This window comes from Lacerta agilis, chromosome 8 (assembly GCF_009819535.1).
Source record: "Lacerta agilis isolate rLacAgi1 chromosome 8, rLacAgi1.pri, whole genome shotgun sequence".
NCBI classification, from domain to species: domain Eukaryota; kingdom Metazoa; phylum Chordata; class Lepidosauria; order Squamata; family Lacertidae; genus Lacerta; species Lacerta agilis.
In genome coordinates this window covers 75,161,960-75,183,084 of record NC_046319.1, presented here as the reverse complement: position 1 = coordinate 75,183,084, position 21,125 = coordinate 75,161,960, and the positions used below count along the sequence as shown (strand labels likewise).

Sequence of the window (21,125 nt, the reverse complement as noted above, 5' to 3'; positions counted from 1 at the left end):
CAACCTTGCTTATTGAATAAGATAACTTCTATTGTGTTTTTCGTTGAACCGCAGCAGCACCGAGCGAGATAACAAAATTTAAACCTGATAACAGAAACTCACACAAAAATTCAATACTCTCTATTTATAACCAGTAATTCATAAAGTTAATAATTAGGATTAGCAAAATGAAAACATTCATACTGAACCATGAAACAGATTAAAGCATATTCTTTAAAAAAAACATTTGTTTAATACAAAACTGATATCAAGGTATGTCGCTTGTGTTTTCAGATCTCCAAGGTACCTCCATACTTATTCTTATATTATATAAAGCAGCCTTTTTAGCAAAATAAGCAACCTTCCATACCACATACTGATCAGTGACTTGTGACAGGAAACCCAACTTCCTTTTCACACCACAAATTTTGGGAAACCTGTTTACTGATGGGGGAGCCCTGCATTTTGTGGGTGAGATCGCCCTGAATTTTGTTCCAAGACCAGGGCTCCTGGCTTGTTTACCCAGTTTCAATCTCTTCATTTCCCCTTGAATCTGGGGAATGAAGATGGGAGGAGGCGGGACTTCCTAGGAAGGAATTTCCGCGGTTTGGGTGCCGCTGGTGAAAAGGCCCCGCCTTGCATAGTCACCCACTCAGGACCCATCCTCAAAGGAAAAGCTTAATAAACAGGGATGTACACGCAGAACATGGCAAGTCTTTTAATTGAGCAGAGTAGTCAATGGCCCTATTTTGTCTGACCTCTACTGTCTCCTCGGAACAGGTGCACCTGAATCCCCAGAGGTCATACCTAACAGCAGGACCCTCTCTGTGACTGAGGAGGACGCCTCAGAGGTGAGATGCTGCTATCCTTTTCTTAAAGACAAAAATAAAACAAAATAAGGCCCAAAAGCCTTATTTCCTGACCTCAGGGCTTGGAATAGGTGCACTGACCATGGAGCCTTTGCATCAGAGGGAGAGCACTCTGTACATGCTTAGAGGAATTTGCCCTTCTCCAGCCCCTGTCCTGGCGCTGGAGTGAAATGGCTCAAAGAGATAGATGAGGATGAGCTGGAAACAGCCTTGAGAGTGTTCCCTGCCCCGTAATTATTATTGTGAGGGAGGTTTTTAAGACTTCCCTTGGGTATGTGGATCTAGCTTCCCTTCAAGTTGGAAGACCCCACAGTTCCATGGGAATTAAGTATGGCATCAGTCTCAGATTTCAGCTACTTGAACTTCTCCGTTTTGAGTTCCATTTAAAAAAAGAAAGAAAGCATCTTTCTAGCTCTCGTGCTTCAAAATGTGTGGGCTGTGCCTGGTGAATCTCAGGGGACGCCACTGAATAAGATTTCCAGTTGTCCGGAGTCAGGCTTCTCTGCCCTATATAGCGTTGTCTCTCCCCATAATCAGCAGAAAGAATAAATCATGCAAAACCCTCACTGCGCTCGGCAGGAGATGGTGCTCCAGCCAACTGCCATCTCCTCAGGAGGTCCTCTCCAAGTGACGTAAAAATTGGGCCTTCAGCCTTGCCAGTATTATCTTATTGGTGCCTATTGAATGCCTTACTTTTTCAACAAGACTTTTTAAAGTAGAGATTATCGTAACCCAGTCCGTGTCCGTGTTATAGCTAAAACTTTTATTTTCTTTTTTTAAATTGTAAATGGCTTCGGGATGTTTTATGGGAAGCGATTAACAGGAAGTTAGGAAAGGTTGCAGAAACCAGCGTAATTTAGCGTTTCCTCTTTTCTTTTCTTTTTTGTACAGCCCCACTGGCAAGGCGGGAGGCTGTGACTGTAAATAAGGCTAACTAACATCCCAGTTGGGAGAACTCTCCTAAGGAGAGTGAGGGAGAGTGGTCATAGCAGGGCCATACCATACCAGTGATTCAATGCCTTTCCTTCCTCCCCAGATTGCAACGTGCACCAGCAAAAATGCCAACCCAGTGCCAACCATCAGCTGGTACAAAGATGGCCGCTCTCTGAATGCCTCCACAGAACGCAATAAGGGTAAGGAAGCTGTTTTCTGCTGTTGTCTTTCCTTCTGAGAAAACATAGCTCTAGGTACATCCCCAACTGCCACTGCCATTTTCGGTCTTACGTTCCTGACTGCCACTGAACATCTTATGCCATCCTGAGGCTAATTTGGAATAAATGTAGACAAAACAGGTGCTCTCTCTAATCCTTTCCTCAGGTTGCTCTGTGCTAGAGTGCTGCCTGTTGTTTAAATTTATTTTCCCCCTCAAAATAGGCCTGCATCACTCAAAATAGCCCTCTATTCCTGCAGAACCTTAAAACCAACCATTAAAACAACACCACACAGCTGAAAACCATATATATAGCTGCTAAATCCTTAAATTGCACGGAAGTTGCCATTTTATATACCGTGGTGCCTCGGTTTTCGAATGTCTCCGTTGACAAACATTTCGGTTTTCGAACACTCCTTGGAAGTTGAACATGCCTGAATGCAAGATTCTGAGGCCGAGCTGTTGGCTGTTGAGTTTTCGGATGTTTCAGAACTCGAACGGTCTTCCGGAACAGATTACATTTGAAAACCGAGGTACCGCTGTATTTCTTTCAAATCACCAAAATGATGTGTTGAAAAATATCCTTGTGCTATCCCGTTTCCGGAGTTCTCGCCTCCCCATGTGCCCCTCGGCCGGCTGGCCTCACTCTCTGCATCACCGGTATACTTGTGCTCCTCCCCAGAGCTGTATGTCGTGTCACGGACAGTGAAAGAGGCGTCAGGGCTGCTCTCCGTCTCCAGCACCCTGTACCTGCGGGTGAGCAAATCTGACAAGGACTCCAGCTTCCTCTGCCACGTCAGCTACGCAATGCCGCACGGGAAAGTCGGCAGCGCAGAGTCGGACCCCTTCCATCTCACGTTACACTGTAAGTTACGTGGAAATGTTGGGAGCTTCTGTGAAGCATTCATCCTGTATGGTCTCAGGTGTGGTGGCCCCCAGTAAGCATTTTCCGTATGACTGTGTTAATGTTATCATTATTGCTTTATTAATTCCCTTCCAAACCACCGTTCCGAGGCGATTTACACATGTTTGTGTCCCTGCCCAAGTTTTAAGTTTTAAGATCTACTTTGGAGGCCTGCCTTTGCTCCTCAGCAAAGGCCCAGTGGATGGGTACAGGGCCTTTTTGGTGGTGGCCCACAGACTGCAAAATGCCTTCCAGCAGCTGCCTGTCTACCAGGTTTCCTCTTTGACCTGTTGTTAGAGGTACAGCCAGAAGGGGTCGGTGCCACCTGAGGGATAGCTCATTCGGGAGAACATGGGACTCTTAAACTCAGGGTTGTGGGTTCGAGCCCCACATTGGGTGAAAGATGCTGGAGGGTGGGCTAGAGATGACCCTTGTGGTCCCTTTTAATTCTATGATTCTACGAAGACACATGCCTTTTGGTTTTGCTTTTAAAATTATGTTTGTTGCAAGCTGCTCCGAGGTTCCTAGTCGGGTAGAAGGCGCAGGATTACAAATATTGTTCAGAATAAATCTGTTCCGGCAGGCTTTTAATTTGCTTTAATCCTGGCTGAGGGTTTTGATGTATGACCTCAATGCTCCTGCTTCTAGGATCTTGCCGAGCATCGGTTCAAATTTTATTGTATCGTGGTCAGGCGTAGCTAGGTACTTAAAGGAATTGGTGCATGGTCCCATGGCTCAAATTCTCTCAGCCTAGCCAGCCTCACAGGGTCTTTAAGGGATTAAAGGAGGAGGAGGAGGAGGAGAACCATATAAATAAACTACAGTGGTACCTCGGGTTAAGAACTTAATTCGTTCCGGAGGTCCGTTCTTAACCTGAAACTGTTCTTAACCTGAGGTACCACTTTAGCCAATGGGGCCTCCCGCTGCCGCCGCGCGATTTCTGTTCTCATCCTGAGGTAAAGTTCTTAACCCGAGGTACTATTTCTGGGTTAGCAGAGTATGTAACCTGAAGCGTCTGCAAACCCAGGTACCACTGTACCTTGATCTCCTTGGAGAAAAAGGTGGGGTTATAAATGCAAGAAATAAACAAATAAATACTGTGCAGCAGGCTTATGAGATCTTGGGAATGTGCAGGAGAAACTCTTCCACAGACTGCAGAGATCTACAATTAATAGTAGTAATAACAACAATAATAATACAGAAATAAATAGTCATGTTCTGTCAGCGTGACCCTCCTTCCTCTTCTCTCAGACTTCACAGAGAACGTGCAGTTTTCTGTAGATTCCCCAGAGGTCATCAAGGAAGGGGATGACATCGAGTTGCAATGCCAGGCGGACGGCTACCCCCCGCCGGAGTACGTCTTTTACAAAATACAGGTACCGTTGACCATGCCGCTTCATCCATGCCCAACCTGTTCCTTCCTGGGGGGAGGCAGGGTGAGGGGTGGGGTTGAGATGATCTGCGTGTTTTGGTTTTATCTGCTGGAAAACAAGGACATCCTTTCTGACAGCAGTGGGCATGAAGTCACTTCTCCAGGCCTAAGGCTGGGTGATGTTGCAAATGCTGTTTCACTTCAGACAAAACTGGCCTCCTGACCTTTTTCTGGGTGGTGGGGCCTTCACTTCTTCCCTTTCTGCCTCCCTTGCAAATCCAGAGTGAAGACAGACAGGTAGACCTGGGGTCCCACGCCAATGGAATCCTGAGCCTTCCGCACGTGACCAAGGCAGACAGCGGGACGTACCGGTGTCAGGTGCTGGACTTTGACAGCCCCAGTACCGTAGAGCTGGAGAAGGAGGTGACCATCTATGTCAACTGTGAGTGCCCCGTGGACTGCTGGGGGAGGGGTCAACAGGGCCTCGTTCTGGGAGGCAGGTTGGTGGGGGACGACAGCAGTGAAACCTGTTAGCAAAGTCACTTAAATAGCACAGAGTCCAGAGAGAAAATTAATCCTGACAACACCTTAGAGAAGAAGCAAAAATGGTGTATAATTTGAAGAGAATGTACATAGCAGGGAGATGTACAACCAAACATACAGAGGAGAAACTTCCTCCAAACTACACAGCCAACCAGAGCACTCGCCAATCTGTCTGGTTGCCAAGCAACACCTCTACATACACACGCCCTTCTTGGGTGATTGACTATCACTGAAAATGGAATTAACCCCTTAAGTTACAAACTGAATGATCCCTGCTGTTGCACTTCCATCAAAACCCTGAGTATTGCCAGCTCTTCTCACTCTCTCTCTCTCTCACTCTCTCTCTCCCCCCCTTCCCCCTGTTCCCACTTTAGATCTGGACCCCCTGGTTCTGAACCCGAACAAGACGGTGATGGCAAGATTGGGCGAAAACATCGAGCTGACCTGCTCTGGTACTGGCTCCCAGATGCCCACCTTGCTATGGAAGAAGGTGGGTGGAGGCTCCACAAGCTTACGAAATAACGCAGGAGCTACGATCTAGCTCAGTATCTCCATTTGTTGCGATTCAGCGCTAAACATCAGGTTTTCCTGGGGGAAAGTGGCGGAGCAAACGGAAGTTCGACTCATGTCCTTTCTCTCTTGCAAAGCACAAACTCCACAGGTGCCCTGGGCAGGCTGTGATGGTTTGCACACTTCTCTCCCTATTGTCTTCATTCCTCTAGCGGCTTAACTCAGGCCTTATCTCGTCTCACAGAACTGTGTCTTTACATTTGCAACTTGCAAGGCTGAAACGGCACTTCTCTCGAAAGGCACAGCTAGCAGAACAGAGCCTAAAGCTGCACGCTCAAAGGAATGCTACGGTTCTCTTGCCCAGCTTCCCATAGTTGTAAATGGAGCCTGTGCAGGAGAACCACCCTGTTGGGTTGCAGACTGTCCTGCTGGTCATAAGGGTGGGAATGGTAGGCAGTCAGAAGTGAAGAATCTCCAAATCCCAGAGTCTTTTCAGAAGGCACCCTGCCTGCAGGTTATCAGACCTCCTGTGACGACACTGAGGGATAGAAACTTGCATTTTAAGCGTAAGAATGGAGATGCTTAGAAAATGCATGTGGCGGTGGGTGGTGGGCCTAGGAGAAACCTCTCCCCCTGGTTTGTTTTTAATTGTACTTCGCCTTGTAGTTATTCGTTTCATAAAATTTATATACCGCTTGATTGTGGGAAAAGCCTCAAAGCAGTTTACAAAAAAAGGATAAAGCAATAACCTTATCATTAAAAGATTTGCATCCATAATTTTAAACATACAGAAAGTATAAACCGCAGTAGAGTAGAATGAAACAAATCAAAACTCCTACAAACTTTCTGGGTAAAGGTAAAGGGACCCCTGACCATTAAGTCCAGTTGCGGACAACTCGGGGGTTGTGGCACTCATCTCACTCTATAGGCCAAGGGAACCGGCGTTTGTCCGCAGACAGCTTCTGGGTCATGTGGCCAGCATGACTAAGCCGCTTCTGGTGAACCAGAGCAGCGCACAGAAACGGTGTTTACCTTCCTGCCGGAGTGGTACCTATTTATCTACTTGCACTTTTGACGTGCTTTCGAACTGCTAGGTGGGAAGGACCTGGGACCGAGCAACGGGAGCTCACCCCGTCGCAGGGATTCGAACCGCCGATCGGCAAGTCCAAAAGGCTCTGTGGTTTAGACCACAGAGCCACCCACGTCCCAGCTTTCTGGGTAGGCTTGTCTAAATATGAATGTCTTCCGAAAATCCTGCCCATTCTCAAAGGCTCAAGGCAGGTGACCCCACTTTCAGAAGTAATGGTGGATGATTTAAGGTCATTTATGCTCTGCCTTTATCCCAAGTTGGGGGTTCAAAGTATGGCTTGCAGCGTTTAAAACGGACGAGGCAACAAACTAGCTAAAAACAATCATTAAAATGCATCGGGACACATTTAGGACCAGCAGTTAAGATCCACTTTGCCTGGACAGCAGCTGAGTGAGCAGCTCCTGTCTTCCGCTCAGTATCCTGAGCAGGAAGGTCTCGGGCTGCTAGATGACAAAGAGGGAGCTGGGCTAGCCTCTCTTGGGAGGGAATTCCACCATTCAGATACAGTCTCCTGATTTCCGCCCCCCCTTCCCCCTGCAGGGAAAGACTAAGGTGGGAGACGGCGAGACTTTGCCCCTGAGTTCACTGAGCTACCACATGGCTGGCGGGTACACGTGCGAAGCCTCTGTGCCCAGCATACCTGGGCTGCAGCGGACCCAGACCGTGGAAGTCGTCGTGGAAGGTAGGCTGGTTGGGTGGCAGCAGAAGTTGGGAAAAGAATTGCCCTGCGGAATCAGGCCGGTGGCCCATAATACTCCAGCATCCTTTTCTCACAGTGGAGACAACCTGATGCCCAAGGGAAGCCTCAGAACAGGACATTTTATTTATCTGTCTTGATACATTCCTCCAAGTTGTTGTTGTTGTTTGTTGTTATTTATTAAATTTGTAAACCTCCCTTCATCCGTAGAGCTCAGGGCAGTTCACAACATAAAAATACAAGACAAAAGCACAAAATACAGAAGAAAAACAACAAGGAACGCCCCCCCCCCCCAATAACCTCCACCCCCTCTCACAAACACATTTAAAAGGGCGTCAGACATTAATCAGCCAAAGGCCTAGTTGGAGAAGGTCATTTTTGCCTGGTGCCTAAAGGTGTATAATGAAGGAGCCAGGCAGTCCTCCCTGGGGAGTGCATGACACAAACAGGGAGCCACCACAGGAAAGGCCCATTTGTCATGTTCCCACCCCCTGGACCCTTTGTGCAGGAGGCAAACGAAGGGCCTCAGAGGAGGGTCACAGGGTCCAGGGCAGTTTATGTGGAAAGAGGCAGTCCTGGAGGTATTGCGGTCCTGAGCTGTTCAAGATGGCATGCATGGTTCCCCCCCCCCAACAACCCTGTGAGGTAGGTTTGCCTGAGAGTCAGAGGCGGACCCAAGGCCACACGGTGAGCTTGAATCCTTTCCTCCCAGTTTCTTTTCCAACTCTCATCCGTTGCCCTTTTAAATGTGTTGTGGGAGAGGGGGGGATTGTTTGGTTTGTTGTTGTTCATATTTTTACTGCGTGCTTTGTGGTTTTATGTTGTAATGTTACGTCGTGAACTGCCCTGAGATCTGCAGATGAACGGTGGCATACAAATTTAATAAACATTAATAATAACAACCACCACAACACGTCCGGCACGAGCGACCCAGTCTTCCGGTCACTGGCATTCGGGCGTTGGTTGACTGCTTGGGATAGGCTTGGGCCTACAGCTGTCTCTCAGCCCAGCCTACCTCAAAGGGTTGTTGTGACGATAAAAATGGGAGCTCCTTGGAGAAAAGGCCAAGTTTAAGCAAATCTTGGACACAACTCTCATACATGATTCTGTGAAGGGGGGGTGGGGGACAAGGTTTGCTGTTGAGATTACTCTCCTTCCTTCCTTCCTTCCTTCCTTCGCAACTTTCTAGTCCCTAAGACTATGAAGATCAGCTTGAAGGTGTATAGGCCATATTAGAAGCTCACTAGAATACATTTGTTGTTGTTTAGTCGTTCAGTTGTGTCCGACTCTTCGTGACCCCATGGACCAGAGCACGCCAGGCACGCCTATCCTTCACTACCTCTCGCAGTTTGGCCAAACTCATGCTAGTTGCTTCGAGAACACCGTTCAACCATCTCGTCCTCTGTTGTCCCCTTCTCCTTGTGCCCTCCATCTTTCCCAACATCAGGGTCTTTCCCAGGGAGTCTTCTCTTCTCATGAGGTGGCCAGACATAGATGGAGAGGCTAAAATTCATTCTGTTAAGTCACGAAGAGAGGCTGGTTGACATTTTCTGTGCATGTTGCAGAATCCATCCTTTTCCTTGGCCCAGAGCTTAAAAGCTTTTTTGGGGGGGCAGGGTTCATGTGTCTCCTCCTGGTTGTCATGTCCTGACTTCCTCCTCCTTCCCGAAAACAGGAACCCCGCAAGTGGAGCAGCCCCAGTCCACACGCCATTACCAGAGCCTGGGCCAGAAACTGACCTTTACCTGCTCTGCTTTCGGCTACCCTGAGCCAGAGATCAAGTGGAGCGTCACTGGGGAAGAGGTGAGTCCGGCGGCGAAGAGGTTTGTCGGGGAAGCGGCCGGTGAGGATTGTGGAGCAATTGTAGCACCCTACAGGGGCGCTGAACCTTCCCCTTCACTCTACTCTGGGCCTGAGGGCACTGAGGTTTGCAGAGTGTGTTCCTGCTGGATTTCTTGGGAGCTGGTCGGGTCTTTCTCAAAGGAGGCCAGTGGCGGCAGACCAGCTTCCCTGAACACATCAGCTCAAGGGTGTGTGTGTGTGTGTGTGTGTGTGTGTGTGTGTGTATGTTGGGTCTCTTTTGATTCTGGGGAGCAGACGATTTGCTTCCTTAGGCCAATGAAGAAGAAGAAGAAGAGTTTGGATTTGATATCCCGCTTTTCACTACCCGAAGGAGTCTCAAAGCGGCTAACATTCTCCTTTCCCTTCCTCCCCCACAACAAACACTCTGTGGGGTGAGTGGGGCTGAGAGACTTCAGAGAAGTGTGACTAGCCCAAGGTCACCCAGCAGCTGCATGTGGAGGAGGGGAGACGCGAACCCGGTTCCCCAGATTACGAGTCCACCGCTCTTAACCACTACACCACACTGGCTCTCTAATGGGCTTTGTTCCCACATGGCCGGTAGCGCAGCGTGCAGCTCACCCCACAGATCACAAGGAGAGCTGACAGGCCTGCTTGGGGGGGCCCCTATTCAGCACCTGTGCCCCAAAATCAACCCGGATAATCCCCTGCAACGTCCTGGAGCTGAAAAGCAGGCTTGCAAGGGCTTCATTAGTGGGCGAGTCGGCGTCCGCAGGATTCCCTGCCGGAAGATTGTTCGCAAACCGCTGGTTTTAGGGGTCCTTCTCTCCCCCACACCCTTGCCTGCTGATACCCAGCTGCTCTCAAGCTGTCAGGCTGGGGGAAGCGGACTCCCTGGGTGGCCTCTTTGTGCGCCGAGATGAACAGAGGGAGCGGGCAGAGGCTGCAAGAAGAAGCCCAAGGTCATGAGTAGACACAGAAGAGCTGTCTCTGCCGTGACCTCGCCCCAGTCCGCCCCCCCTCACCACCAACACGCAAGGCACACTGGGAATTGTAGTCTACAGGACAGAGCTGAGAATTCTCCCTTCGTTCTGTGAGGATCTCCATCTGTCCATCTGACTGGGTTGCTCCAGCCACTCTGGGCGGCCTGCAGCCTATACAAAAACATAATGAAACATTAAACGTTAAAAACTCCCCTATACATGGCTGCCTTCAGATGTCTTCCATAGGTTGTATACTTATCTTACAGTTATGCAGGTTTGGGGACACATATTGGCCAAAGTAAGCTGTAGTTCTGCCCTTGGGCACCCTTGCAACAACCTTGCGAGGTAGGCCGGTATTTGTAATGAGGTCGGGTCCTGCACTGCGCACACGTCAACCTGGTTCGCAGCTCAGTCTCTCTACCCCTACTCTGCAGCAGCATTCTTGACTGCTTTCGTTGTAGCTCCTGCGTGGAGAAGGCCCTCTGGCATCCCAACCCACCTGTCCAGGTACAAACAAAGTTGAATCAGGTGTGAGGCAGAGAGCTGGGGATGGAGAGAGACTCTGTCGCATGCGAAATGCTGCCATTCTTTGCTTCTCTCTTCCCAGCCGTCCGCGAGGTCCTTTGGCAACAGAGTCATCAGCGAATTGTCGGTGGAGGTGACCCCTGAACTGGCCCAGAACGGGGTCACGTGCTGGGCTGAGAATGAGCATGGCAAGGCCGAACAGACGTTCCTGTTACAGATGGGTGAGTGTCCACAAAGGGAAGTGCGGGACCTTTCACCCTTTCGCTCCGGACGCCTCTGCTCATCTTTGTTCGCAGATGACTTGTAGTAAATAGTCCAAGCAGCAGCATAATCCAGGGACGGAATTAAGCAGAATGTTAACTGCACAATTGCAATTTGACCTGCGTGGTTTTTAAAATTTAAGTGGCAGCAGTAATGGTCGGGGGAAGAGCAAGATTGTCTCCCCAAATGCTCACCACGGCCGTCTCCTCACCGCAAACTGCTACCTACCCAGAAATCACAGAATTGTAGAAGGGACCCCAACAGGTCATCTAGTCCAACCCCCCCCCCCCCCGGCAATGCAGGAATCTCAACTAAAGAATCCATGATCGAAGCCTCCTCCCTCCCACATGCTGCTGTCCCAACCCTGACAGCCAGGCATGCTAAATTGCAGTCGTGCAATTAATTACATGCTCAGTTTGGCTCTGGCTTGAATTGGTTCTGGGGATGCCCAAACCCTCCAGAACGGTGGAGATTTTTGGCCCAGGTGTGGCGCTTAGTCATTTGCGACCCTCGGGCTGCTTCCTTCCCCCTAGGCTGGGCAGGTGTAGACAGGTTGGGGGGGGGAAGGGAGCACGTGGCAATGGTTAGACAACCACAGACATCGGTTGAGGCCACTGCAAGGTGCGTTTCCACCCCCTTTCAGTAGGTCTGCCTCTCGTTCTAATTTCCTGTCATTCAAGCTGTTGAGAAATTATTAAACTTTGCATTTAAACCAGTTGTGGGGAACCTCATGTGTGACAATGAGCCTCTCTCCAAAGGCATGCTCTCGGCGCACCTTGCTGCAAAGGGTTTGCATTGAACCTGCTGCTAAAACTGAGATTTTCCCTCTCCGTATTAGCAGGGAGTTCAATGCGCACACCTCCCCGATTCTGGAGGAAGCTGCACTCCCAATGCCCAATCGCCAATTTAAAAATCATGGCCGTCAAGTGCACAGCCTCGCGGGTAAACTGGTCCCAAACTGATATGTAGGATAATCTTGTGAGGAGGAGTGTTGCGATTTTTGTGCAGGTTCCCTATCTTTGGGGGGGGGGGTTGTGCACAGGGGTTGTGGGTGTTAGGGTTTGACTTGACTCCTAGACAAACCTCCCCCAACCTGGCGCTCTCTCAACATTTTGGACTACAGATCCCATCAAGCCCATAGTCCAAGACCATCTGGGGGGCGGGGGGAGGGGCACCAGGTTGGGAAATGACCCAAGGAGACTTTCCCCATGGCTGCGTGAACTCTGCACAAAGTCACGACCCAAAAGTGTGCGCTTGGAAAAGCTCAGTTCTTCCACAAACTTCTTGCAAGGTGTGTGTTTACTTCTGCGAAAACATGCATAGGTACTTCCTCTGCTAGGCCACGGATGGGGCAATACGCCTCATTCCTGGAGCAACAGAAATCGTACTCAGCACCAGGTTCCTCCTCCTTCCCCCAGCATCTAAGATTTCGCCATACGTTGCCTGTATTCTTTCAACAGCCATCTCTCCTCCCCCCCCCACCTTCCCAAAAAGGGAACATAACAAAGGTGCTTGTTTTTCTTTAACTGCCCAACAAGCCCCTTGGAACGGAAAAAACCGTACAAAGCCGTTTCACAGCAATGTGGGGGCACTGCAGAAAGGGAGAGGCTCTCTTGTGAAATCCAAGCACTAGTGGGCCCTGCAGTTACAGAATCGTAGAGTTGGAAGGGACCCCGAAGGTCATCCAGTCCAACCCCTGCAAGGCAGGAATCTCAACTCAAGCATCCATGACAGATGGCCATCCAAACTCTGCTTAAAAACCTCCAAGGAAGGAGAGTCCCCAACGGCTCTTACTGCCAGAAAGTTCTTCCTGATGTTTAGTCGGAATCTCCTTTCTTGTAACCTGAATCCATTGATTCGAGTCTTACCCTCCGGAGAAGGAGAAAACAAGCTTGCTCCATCTTCCATGAGATACTCCATTTAGATATTTCAAGATGGCTATCCTGTCTCCTCTCAGCCTCCTCTTTCCCAGGCTAAACATACCCAGCGCCTTCAACCATTCCTCAGAAGACCTGGTTTCCAGACCCTTGATCATCTTGGTCGCCCTCCTCTGCATACCTTCCAGCTTGTCAATATCCTCCTTAAATTGTGGTGCCCAGAACCGGATGTGGGAGTCTTTTGGTCATCTGAATGATTGAAAGGGATAAGGGGAATTGGGGATTTGGGTGCAGGCAGAGTGACTGCAGACCGCAGCAAGAGTTCAAGTTCACCCTGTACCTTGATGATGATGATGATGATAATAATAATAATAATAATAATAATAATAATAATAATAATAATAATAATAATAATAATTTATACCCCGCCCTTCCCCGCCAAACCGGGCTCAGGGCAGCTAACACCAATAAAATCACAACAAAAACATAAAACAATTCATTAAAATACAGATTAAAATACAATTTAAAATTTAATTTACACTGCAGCATCATATTTAAGTAGCCCACCAATCACACCAAAAGAATGAAACATCAGGGTTAAACTGAAACCAACCCAAAGGCCAGGTGGAACAGCTCCGTCTTGCAGGCCCTGCGGAAAGATGCCAAATCCCGCAGGGCCCTGGTCTCTTGTGACAGACCGTTCCACCAATTCGGGGCCAGTACTGAGAAGGCCCTGGCCCTAGTTGAAGCCAACCTAGCATGCTTGTGGCTCGGGACCTCCAAAAAGTTATTATTTGAGGACCTTAAGGTCCTACCTGGGACATACTAGGAGAGGTGATCCCTTAGGCTAACAGACCTGTCTCTCTTTCCAAGCAGTTGCACCGACGACATCTGCCTCTCCCGTGCCAGCAGGTAAGTCCTTCTTTGCCTCCCTCCTTCTCCATTCTCTTCCCGCCCCGCTGCCCCCAGACTCTGCACTGCTCTTACAGTGGGTGGGCAGGGTGGGCAGAGACAGCACAGCTTAGCTGGGTGGGCTTGCTGACAGTTCAGGTGGCTAACTGCTTTTTCCTTCTTGTGCATGCTGCCTCAGGGAACCCCGAGCTCCGGACAGGTGGGTGTTTGAGGATGAGAAGGCAGGACAAGAGTCACATGCACAAACACAATTGCCGCATGGAAAGGGTAGAGGCAGGGCTTTTTTGGTGGCGGCTCCCTGTATGCGGAACTCCCTGCCCCAAGAAATTGGGTTGCCTTCTTCTTTATTTGCATTCAGCCAAATAAAGGAAACAGCCATAATAATAATAATAATTCCCTGCTTAAAAGTATCAGTTGTCTATGCTGGTCTCTGCATAGCTCCATAATTTATGTCTTAACAGTTGGAACCTTTGGCTTTTCTGCTTGATTTGATATTCACAAGACTCTTTGAGCAACTGCTCCATGAAGGGGAAATAGTGGAGGTTTTTTTGGGGGGGGGTGCTGGGGAGAAGCCTAATAATAATAATAATAATAATAATAATAATAATAATAATAATCTGTATTCTGGGTTTGGCTTATTTCCACTTCTCCCTCCCCACGCAAGGGGACAAATGGGCGAAATGAATCTCTTTTGTGGAATCTCTTTCCACCGCAGAAAGATCAGAATAGATTAATTTCCCAGATGTTTTCGCTTGCAGGTTTCTTTTGCTTTCAAGTGTAATAAGGTCAGGGAAGGTTCATTGTGTGTAATTTCGGAGCTCAGAAATGCTATCCAAGTTTGAAGTGGTACATGATTCGCTCACCACAGTTTATTTCTCCCTGAGGTTTTGGGGTTTTTTATTTTAAAAAAATCCAAGATTTCAACTGTGTGTGTGTGTGTGTGTGTGTGTGTGTGTAACACACCACATGAATAGGTGTGGTTTTGTGCTGTTGGTGCCCTGTGGCTGAAACTACACCGTGGAACGAGTTTTTCCTCAAGTTTGAGTCCCTAGCTGTTGTTGGACTACAACTCCCATCATCCCTTACCTAGCAGTGGTCAGGGATGATGGGAGTTGTAGTCCAACAACAGCTTAAGAACCTGAGTTTGAGAACGCGGCTAAGACCTATAGAAACTGGCTCCTCTTCCTCCCGCACCTCAGCCCAAATTCTGATAATTGCTGTTTTGCCCCACCTCCTTCAGAATAACAGTTCCCATGGTTCCTTGGGGAAAACCCAGGACAGATAGAAAATAAAGCATCTCTCCACGCATCACGTGGTTAAACCCTGGAACTCGCTACCTCAGGAGGCAAAAGTGGCCGGCAACTTGGATGGCTTTGAGAGGCAAATTCATAGGGAGAAAAAAGGCTACGATTGGCTACAAGCCACGATGGCTATGCTCTGCCTCCACAGTAAGATTCCTCGTAGATCCGCTGAAAAACGTAGTTTTATGGTGTTTCCTGTTTTAATGTTGTACACCGCCCTGATACATTACAAAATGGCAGTGTTGAAATAAATGAATGAATGAATGAATGAATAAATAAATAAATAAATAAATAAATAAATAAGCAAGAGATCTACCAGCAGATCCTGATCAACATTCATTCATTCATTCATTCATTCATTCATTCCCTGACCAACCTTCTGACCTGCTTTAAATTGCCAGAACACAAAGTACCTGTTGGAAAAGTAAGTGAGGAACAATTGACTATAACCCTCCTACAATTTTACGAGAAATCATGGGGTATTTCAAAATGGCCCTCCTGTTCGGCATTAGTAGTGATCAGAACTACAAATGATCACGTGTGTGTGTGTGTGTGTTTGTGATTTTATCTAATGAGTATTTAGTTTAAATGGCATTGTTACAATTCTCAGCAGTGCAATTTGCTGTTCTCGTCACAACAATGCTGTTGTTGGTCTTATTAATGATAATATGTATTTCATTTATACGTATTATAACAGTAAATGCATCCTTGCACAGCACATAGCTGTCAACTTTTCCCTTTTCTTGCGAGGAATCCTATTCGGAATAAGGGAATTTCCCTTAAAAAAGGAAAAAGTTGACAGCTATGATATAGCAGCAGCAATAATAATAATAATAAATGTTATCGAACAATACTATTATTGCGGCACGATTAGCAATAGAAGTTTATCTGGTGAACCGCTCTGTGATCTTGCGATGCAGTGCTGCATATAAATCTAATCAACAACAACAACAACAACCCCGCTTTAAAAACAACAACAAAGTTTTTATCTGCAGCGACGAACAAAAATGTGGGTAGGAACATGGCTCCGCTGTTCAGGTGGTCCTTCCCAATCTTTGCCAGACAGAAACAGGCAAGGAGGCTAGGGAAGGATCTGTTATCTGCAGGATCTCAACCTCCCTTCACATTTTCTGCTTCCTTCCCTCCAACAGTGGACGGGGAACAGAGCCAGGGTGGCAGCACCATTGCCGTGATTGCTGTGTGCGTCTGCGTCTTGCTCCTCCTCCTCATTGTGGGCTTCTTCTACTTCATGCAGCGCCGCGGCCAGCTGCCCTGCGGCGGAGGCGAGAAGAGATCATTGTGAGTAAGGCCTCGCGGGCCGCTCAAACCGCATGCATCCTACAGCCCCTTCCGCCTCTGCGGGGCTCGGCACCAGTGGCAACTAGCCACAAGGCCTTCGATGTCTAGTAACAGGGCTGGCCCATCCGTGAGGCCAAATGAGGTGACCGGCTCAGGCGGCAGGATCCGCAGAGGCAATGACACGCCAAACGTTCTGGCCTCCGGTGTTCCTCATCTGCCATTGTTTGTGCCTTAGATACACGCATGCAGTGAGTGGTGTCTGTCAAACCCCTCTGCCGCTCCTCAATGTGTGTGTGTGTGTGTGTGAAGTGCTGGGGGGTGGGGTTAAAGACCTCTGCCTTTCTTCCATCATGGCTGATCAGGGGAAGGGGAGAAGGCTTATGCCACAGCCCTTCACTCTTAAAGGGTAAAGGTAAAGTGGCCCCTGACCATCAGGTCCAGTCGTGTCCGACTCTGGGGTTGCGGCGCTCATCTCGCTCTATAGGCCGAGGGAGCCGGCGTTTGTCCGCAGACAGCTTCCGGGTCATGTGGCCAGCATGACATAGCCGCTTCTGGCGAACCAGAGCAGCGCACGGAAACGCCGTTTACCTTCCCGCTGGAGCGGTCCCTATTTATCTATTTGCACTTTGACGTGCTTTCGAACTGCTAGGTGGGCAGGAGCTGGGACCGAGCAACGGGAGCTCACTCCGTGGCAGGGATTCGAACCGCCAACCTTCTGATCAGCAAGCCCTAGACTCTGTGGTTTAACCCATAGCGCCACCTGGGTCCCTTCACTCTTGCTAAGTCCAAACAGTGCCACACTTTTTTAAAAAAACACCTACCTGCCAGCTCAGAGGTCTGTGCAAATCTGGCTCGCTTTATGCTCATGCGCAATTAAATGTAGACGAACCAGTGGCCTCTGGTTCCGTATATGCGGGTGTTTTGTTGGCATCTGTCTGTCTCGAGAGACAGCGGAGGGGTCCTCCGGGTGTGACACCAGAGCATTGCAATTAGCAGCACCCAAGTGACCTCTCCGGGGTGCAAGCCTGGGCAGTGTTCATAGAGGTCCTGGGCTGCCCCGATGATATGACCACCCCCACCCCCTCGGCCTCACTGATGTGGTCCAAAGGAAAGCAGAGCAAGACGTTGGGCACCAGCTGAGCTGCAGGAGTTGCCGGAAGGAGGTGTACAAGACTCCATCCTTAGGGTTTCCACTCCGGATTTGTGTTGGGTTTACTCCTTAGCCCTTTCTTCTCCTGAAGGATGTCCTGCAAGACAGCGGAGGTTTAGGATCAGAGTTTCCCTTCCCTTAGATGGGCTACCTTCCCAGGCGGCCCGAGATAGAGAGATAGGTGCCCCTTTTATTTTTGATATGTAAATCTCCGCCAGCCTTCCCTGGGCTGCCGAGCCATAAATGGATGAAGGACTGGGGAGTTGTGCAGGGTGGGTGGGGTGGGTTCGGGGAGAGGCTGGATGTAACCGTACCCTGTTGGCTTTCTTGGCCACCTGTTCCCGGAATGCGGTGCTCAGATATCTGTTTCCTCCTCTCGCCAGGACGCCCAAGGAAGGGAATCCTGACGACACCGTGGTGGAGATGAAGACGGACAAACGGAACGAGCAGACGGGGCTCTTGAGCCCTGGGGGCGGCGGTGGCGTTGGGGCAAATGAGGTGAGGAACGGAGGAGAAGGTGGAAGACGGTAACCCTGCTCTCGCTGAGCTCGGGGCAAGGGATTATCCCTGTTTCTCGAGGGTGCCAGGAATCGTAGCTCCGCAAAGGGGGAACTTCCGTCGGGAGGCCTCTAGCTCAGTGGGAGAGAATCTGCTTTGCATGCAGAAGGTCTCTGGCAGCATCTCCAGGTGGGGCTGGGAGAGATCCCTGCCTGAAATCCCAGAGATGTGCTGCCGGTCAGTGTGGGTAGCACTGAGATGAATCCGCATCAGGCAGTTTCCTATCCCATTTGCAGACAAATTGGGGCGATGCAAAGCGTTTCCAGGGCCTGCTTTGAGGAACAGGGCTGCGTACATGTATTTGAAGCACGTTTAAAACTTTGAGCCCCGTATTGGGCAAAAGATTCCTGCATTGCAGGGCGTTGGGCTAGATTGCCCTGGGGGGTCCCTTCCAACTCTGTGATTCCATGAAAACATATTCTGCCCCCAGAGAATCCTGGGAACGGTGGTTTGCTGCTGGGAATTGTAACACAGCGAGGGGTAAGCTACCGTTTCCAGGATTTCTTTGGTGTGGGGATGTGCTTTCAAACGCAAGGTTACAGTCCGTGTCTCTGTGGCAGGACTGCAATGGGTCCCGTAGGGAGAAGGCTGGGTGGGAGGGGGGAGCTGAGGGAAAAGTCTGGGGCACAGACTCCCTGTTTCATTCTCCCTCTCTTTCAAATCCTGTCTCCCTGCAGTGCTGAGAGCAAGCCTGGAGTTGTCTTCTTCTGGAGGATCTGCCTCTTCCCTGCTCTGCACCACACAAACCACGGGGCGAAGAGGACGCCAGGGCTGGACTGTGCGAGGGGAACCCAGTCCCTCCGGGGCCCTTCCTTCTCTGAGGGCAGGGGAGCATTCTTCCTTGCATCTGGACTTTTTTTTGTGCAAATGGGGTGAGGTGAGGGGGTTGTGTTTGCCGCTACTCCTTCTTCCTCCTCGAAACGCCTGATTGTTATTATTGTTCTTGTAATTATTTTAAAAGAAACTGACACTTGCCCGGAACCCCTCTGGCGTGAGTAGACGCGCCATCGACACACAGGCCCCTGTCTCTCCACACACCGGTATGCCTCTTGCCGACTTGCGGACCTGAACTAAGCCCACACGTGCACTTAACACCCTGAACATGGAAACACAGGCTTGGAAGAAAATTCACACAAGTTGACTGGCCCCTTTCTGTTGGCACACGGCTGTTAGCTACTTGTGGTCTTAAAGGACTCGCTTTTTGTAAACCTTCCCACCACCATCCCGTCCCACTTAGTCGCTTGGAGGCTATTCTCGCTCGCCATAGGTGATCAGGCTAGCAGTGTCTGTCTTTTGCCGTTGGGCAAAGACATGTGGGCACCTATATTCCTGTGCACACTTCTTCTTTATCCTCCTTGTGTAACATGCAATGTGAGTGAACACATACAAGCACACCCTTGTTTCGTCACGCATCGACACCCTCACACCCATTGAACGCGGTTGTCGGGAAGTCGTGCGAAGACTTGCAAAGTTGACATGCTCCCCGCATGCATGTGAATGTGTTCCGTCCATACATTAACATGTTCGTGTGTGCCACAAATTTACCTTAGGGGTGTGTGTGTGTGTGTGTGTGTGTGTGTGCGTGCGTGCATGTATGCACACAAGGCTTTGCAAATTATATGTGGGCATCGTGGCTGAGTATTAATTTCTACTAGACAGCCCCGAGGTCCACTCCACAATAGCAGCACAACAGCATCCTATGCATTTATGAGCACAGACACTGTCCGATGAAGTGATATCACTCAGGCTGCAATTCTGTATATGCTAAGCCCCATTTATCTCAATAATGCTTGCTTCTGAGTAGATCATGCTGTCACGCTTTAATCTAGGTTGACGAACACATGGCTGCTTTTTTTAAAAAAAAAATATCCTTTCAAGTTGTGATTCATTCCACAGCCTCTGCCTGTTTTCGTCTCCTTCAGATTTATAGGATTGTTCTTCACACACACACACACTTATTTTCTGGCACCAAACCTCAAAATACAGGAAAACGTTGGGTTTGGCTAATCAGTTACTTGTTTTTAATTTTCTGTCTGAGGCGTTTTAGTACAAAATTGAAGAGCGGAGCGGAGGGGCTGTTTTTGAAAGAGGACTTCTGCATAGCCGTCAACCCTCCCTGCTGTTTCCCAATGCTATAATAAGGGAATTTCCTGCAAAAAGGGGAAAGGTTTACAGCTATGCTTCTATGGCCACTTGAAATCCAAATCTTTTTTTGGTGGCCTGACTGCAGCATCTACCTAGGGAGTTTGTTCCTTTGAAGTCAGCAGTAAAACTAGTTAGATACCCAGTTTAAGAGAGTCCGTCTTCAGCCAGCCAAGGTTCAGCTTTCATTTAGGAATGTGAACAATCTCACAAAGAGGTGTTTATCCTATTTAAACTGCTAGCCTGAAGTAGAAATCCCATCAGTTAAGGAAACAATTTCCCTTCTCTTAATGAGCACAAGCAAGGATCTCTTGACTCTGCCGTCCTGCTTGCTCACCCACCCTCTTGTTTTTAGTTCTGGATTCTTGGCTCGACACAGTTGATCTGCATAGATAAAGAACAAGCATTGCCCTACAGAGAAAATCTCTCTGTTACGTACATATATATTTTTTTGAAATGCAGCGAATATGTCACGGACAGTAGTAGAATTTAAAAGCCTCGTTATCACTTAGTAGTAGAATTTGAAAGCCTCGTTATCATTTGCCAGAGGGAGAGCCTTTTGCCACAATTACTCTGTTTTGTGGTTTTATGGAAGCCTTATGCATGCATGCCTGCACACACGCACAAACACACGTGTGTGCTCACCACCATAATAAGAACACACATACATTTCCAGTTAGTAAGTATATTTGTGTTTCTAGCACATTCACAAGCCACCTGATGGGCATATTAAAGCAGCCAGCTTCTGGAACCAGGCCTCTGCGGCTACCCCCTTTTAAACAACTGTTTGATTTGCAGCAACAAGCAAAGGAGAACGTTTAGGGCACCACGCCATGAAAAATAAATAAATAGAAGAAAAGCTTTGCTTGCAGATTTCTCCGGCAGATCAATACTCTGTTGCAGCAGCCCGGGCCGGTTTGGGTGTGCTTGTTTCCCTGCCGTAGCTACGTGGCTGGCAACCTTGCAGCAGGCCGGTGCCAGATAAAGCATGCCAGCAAACACGCCCCCCCCCCAATGCGGAATAGGCGCACAGGTTCCCAATAAGTCGCGTCAGGATCCTGCTTTTTAAAAATCACTGTTCCCAGAGGCTGGCTGTTGGGAGAGCACTTCCCTCCCTCTCTGCGTCTCCCTATGCAAAATGCTTCCACCCCTAAAGGCAGCCTTACCTCCTGCGGGGTTTGAGGGCGGGGCCTTGCCACCTGA

At 49.0% G+C, this 21,125-nt stretch overlaps 1 protein-coding gene across 4 annotated transcripts in view; it reads left to right on the top strand.

Moving 5' to 3' along the window:
• Positions 1-20,763, top strand: part of BCAM (basal cell adhesion molecule (Lutheran blood group)) — a 63,285-nt gene extending 42,522 nt beyond the window's left edge. Inside the window, exons 4-17 of one of the 4 annotated variants that reach the window (XM_033158355.1) lie at positions 760-830; positions 1,885-1,981; positions 2,681-2,863; positions 4,154-4,278; positions 4,557-4,716; positions 5,192-5,307; positions 6,958-7,099; positions 8,790-8,917; positions 10,505-10,643; positions 13,437-13,472; positions 13,651-13,671; positions 15,925-16,072; positions 17,606-17,720; positions 18,458-20,763. In XM_033158355.1, coding sequence (XP_033014246.1) covers positions 760-830; positions 1,885-1,981; positions 2,681-2,863; positions 4,154-4,278; positions 4,557-4,716; positions 5,192-5,307; positions 6,958-7,099; positions 8,790-8,917; positions 10,505-10,643; positions 13,437-13,472; positions 13,651-13,671; positions 15,925-16,072; positions 17,606-17,720; positions 18,458-18,463 — 1,487 coding nt within the window. In that variant the 3' untranslated portion in view covers positions 18,464-20,763. Of the gene's footprint in view, positions 1-759; positions 831-1,884; positions 1,982-2,680; positions 2,864-4,153; positions 4,279-4,556; positions 4,717-5,191; positions 5,308-6,957; positions 7,100-8,789; positions 8,918-10,504; positions 10,644-13,433; positions 13,473-13,650; positions 13,672-15,924; positions 16,073-17,605; positions 17,721-18,457 lie in introns of all 4 variants that reach the window. The other 3 variants (XM_033158354.1, XM_033158358.1, XM_033158357.1) reach the window with 3 other exon arrangements.
• The last annotated feature ends 362 nt before the right edge of the window (positions 20,764-21,125 follow it).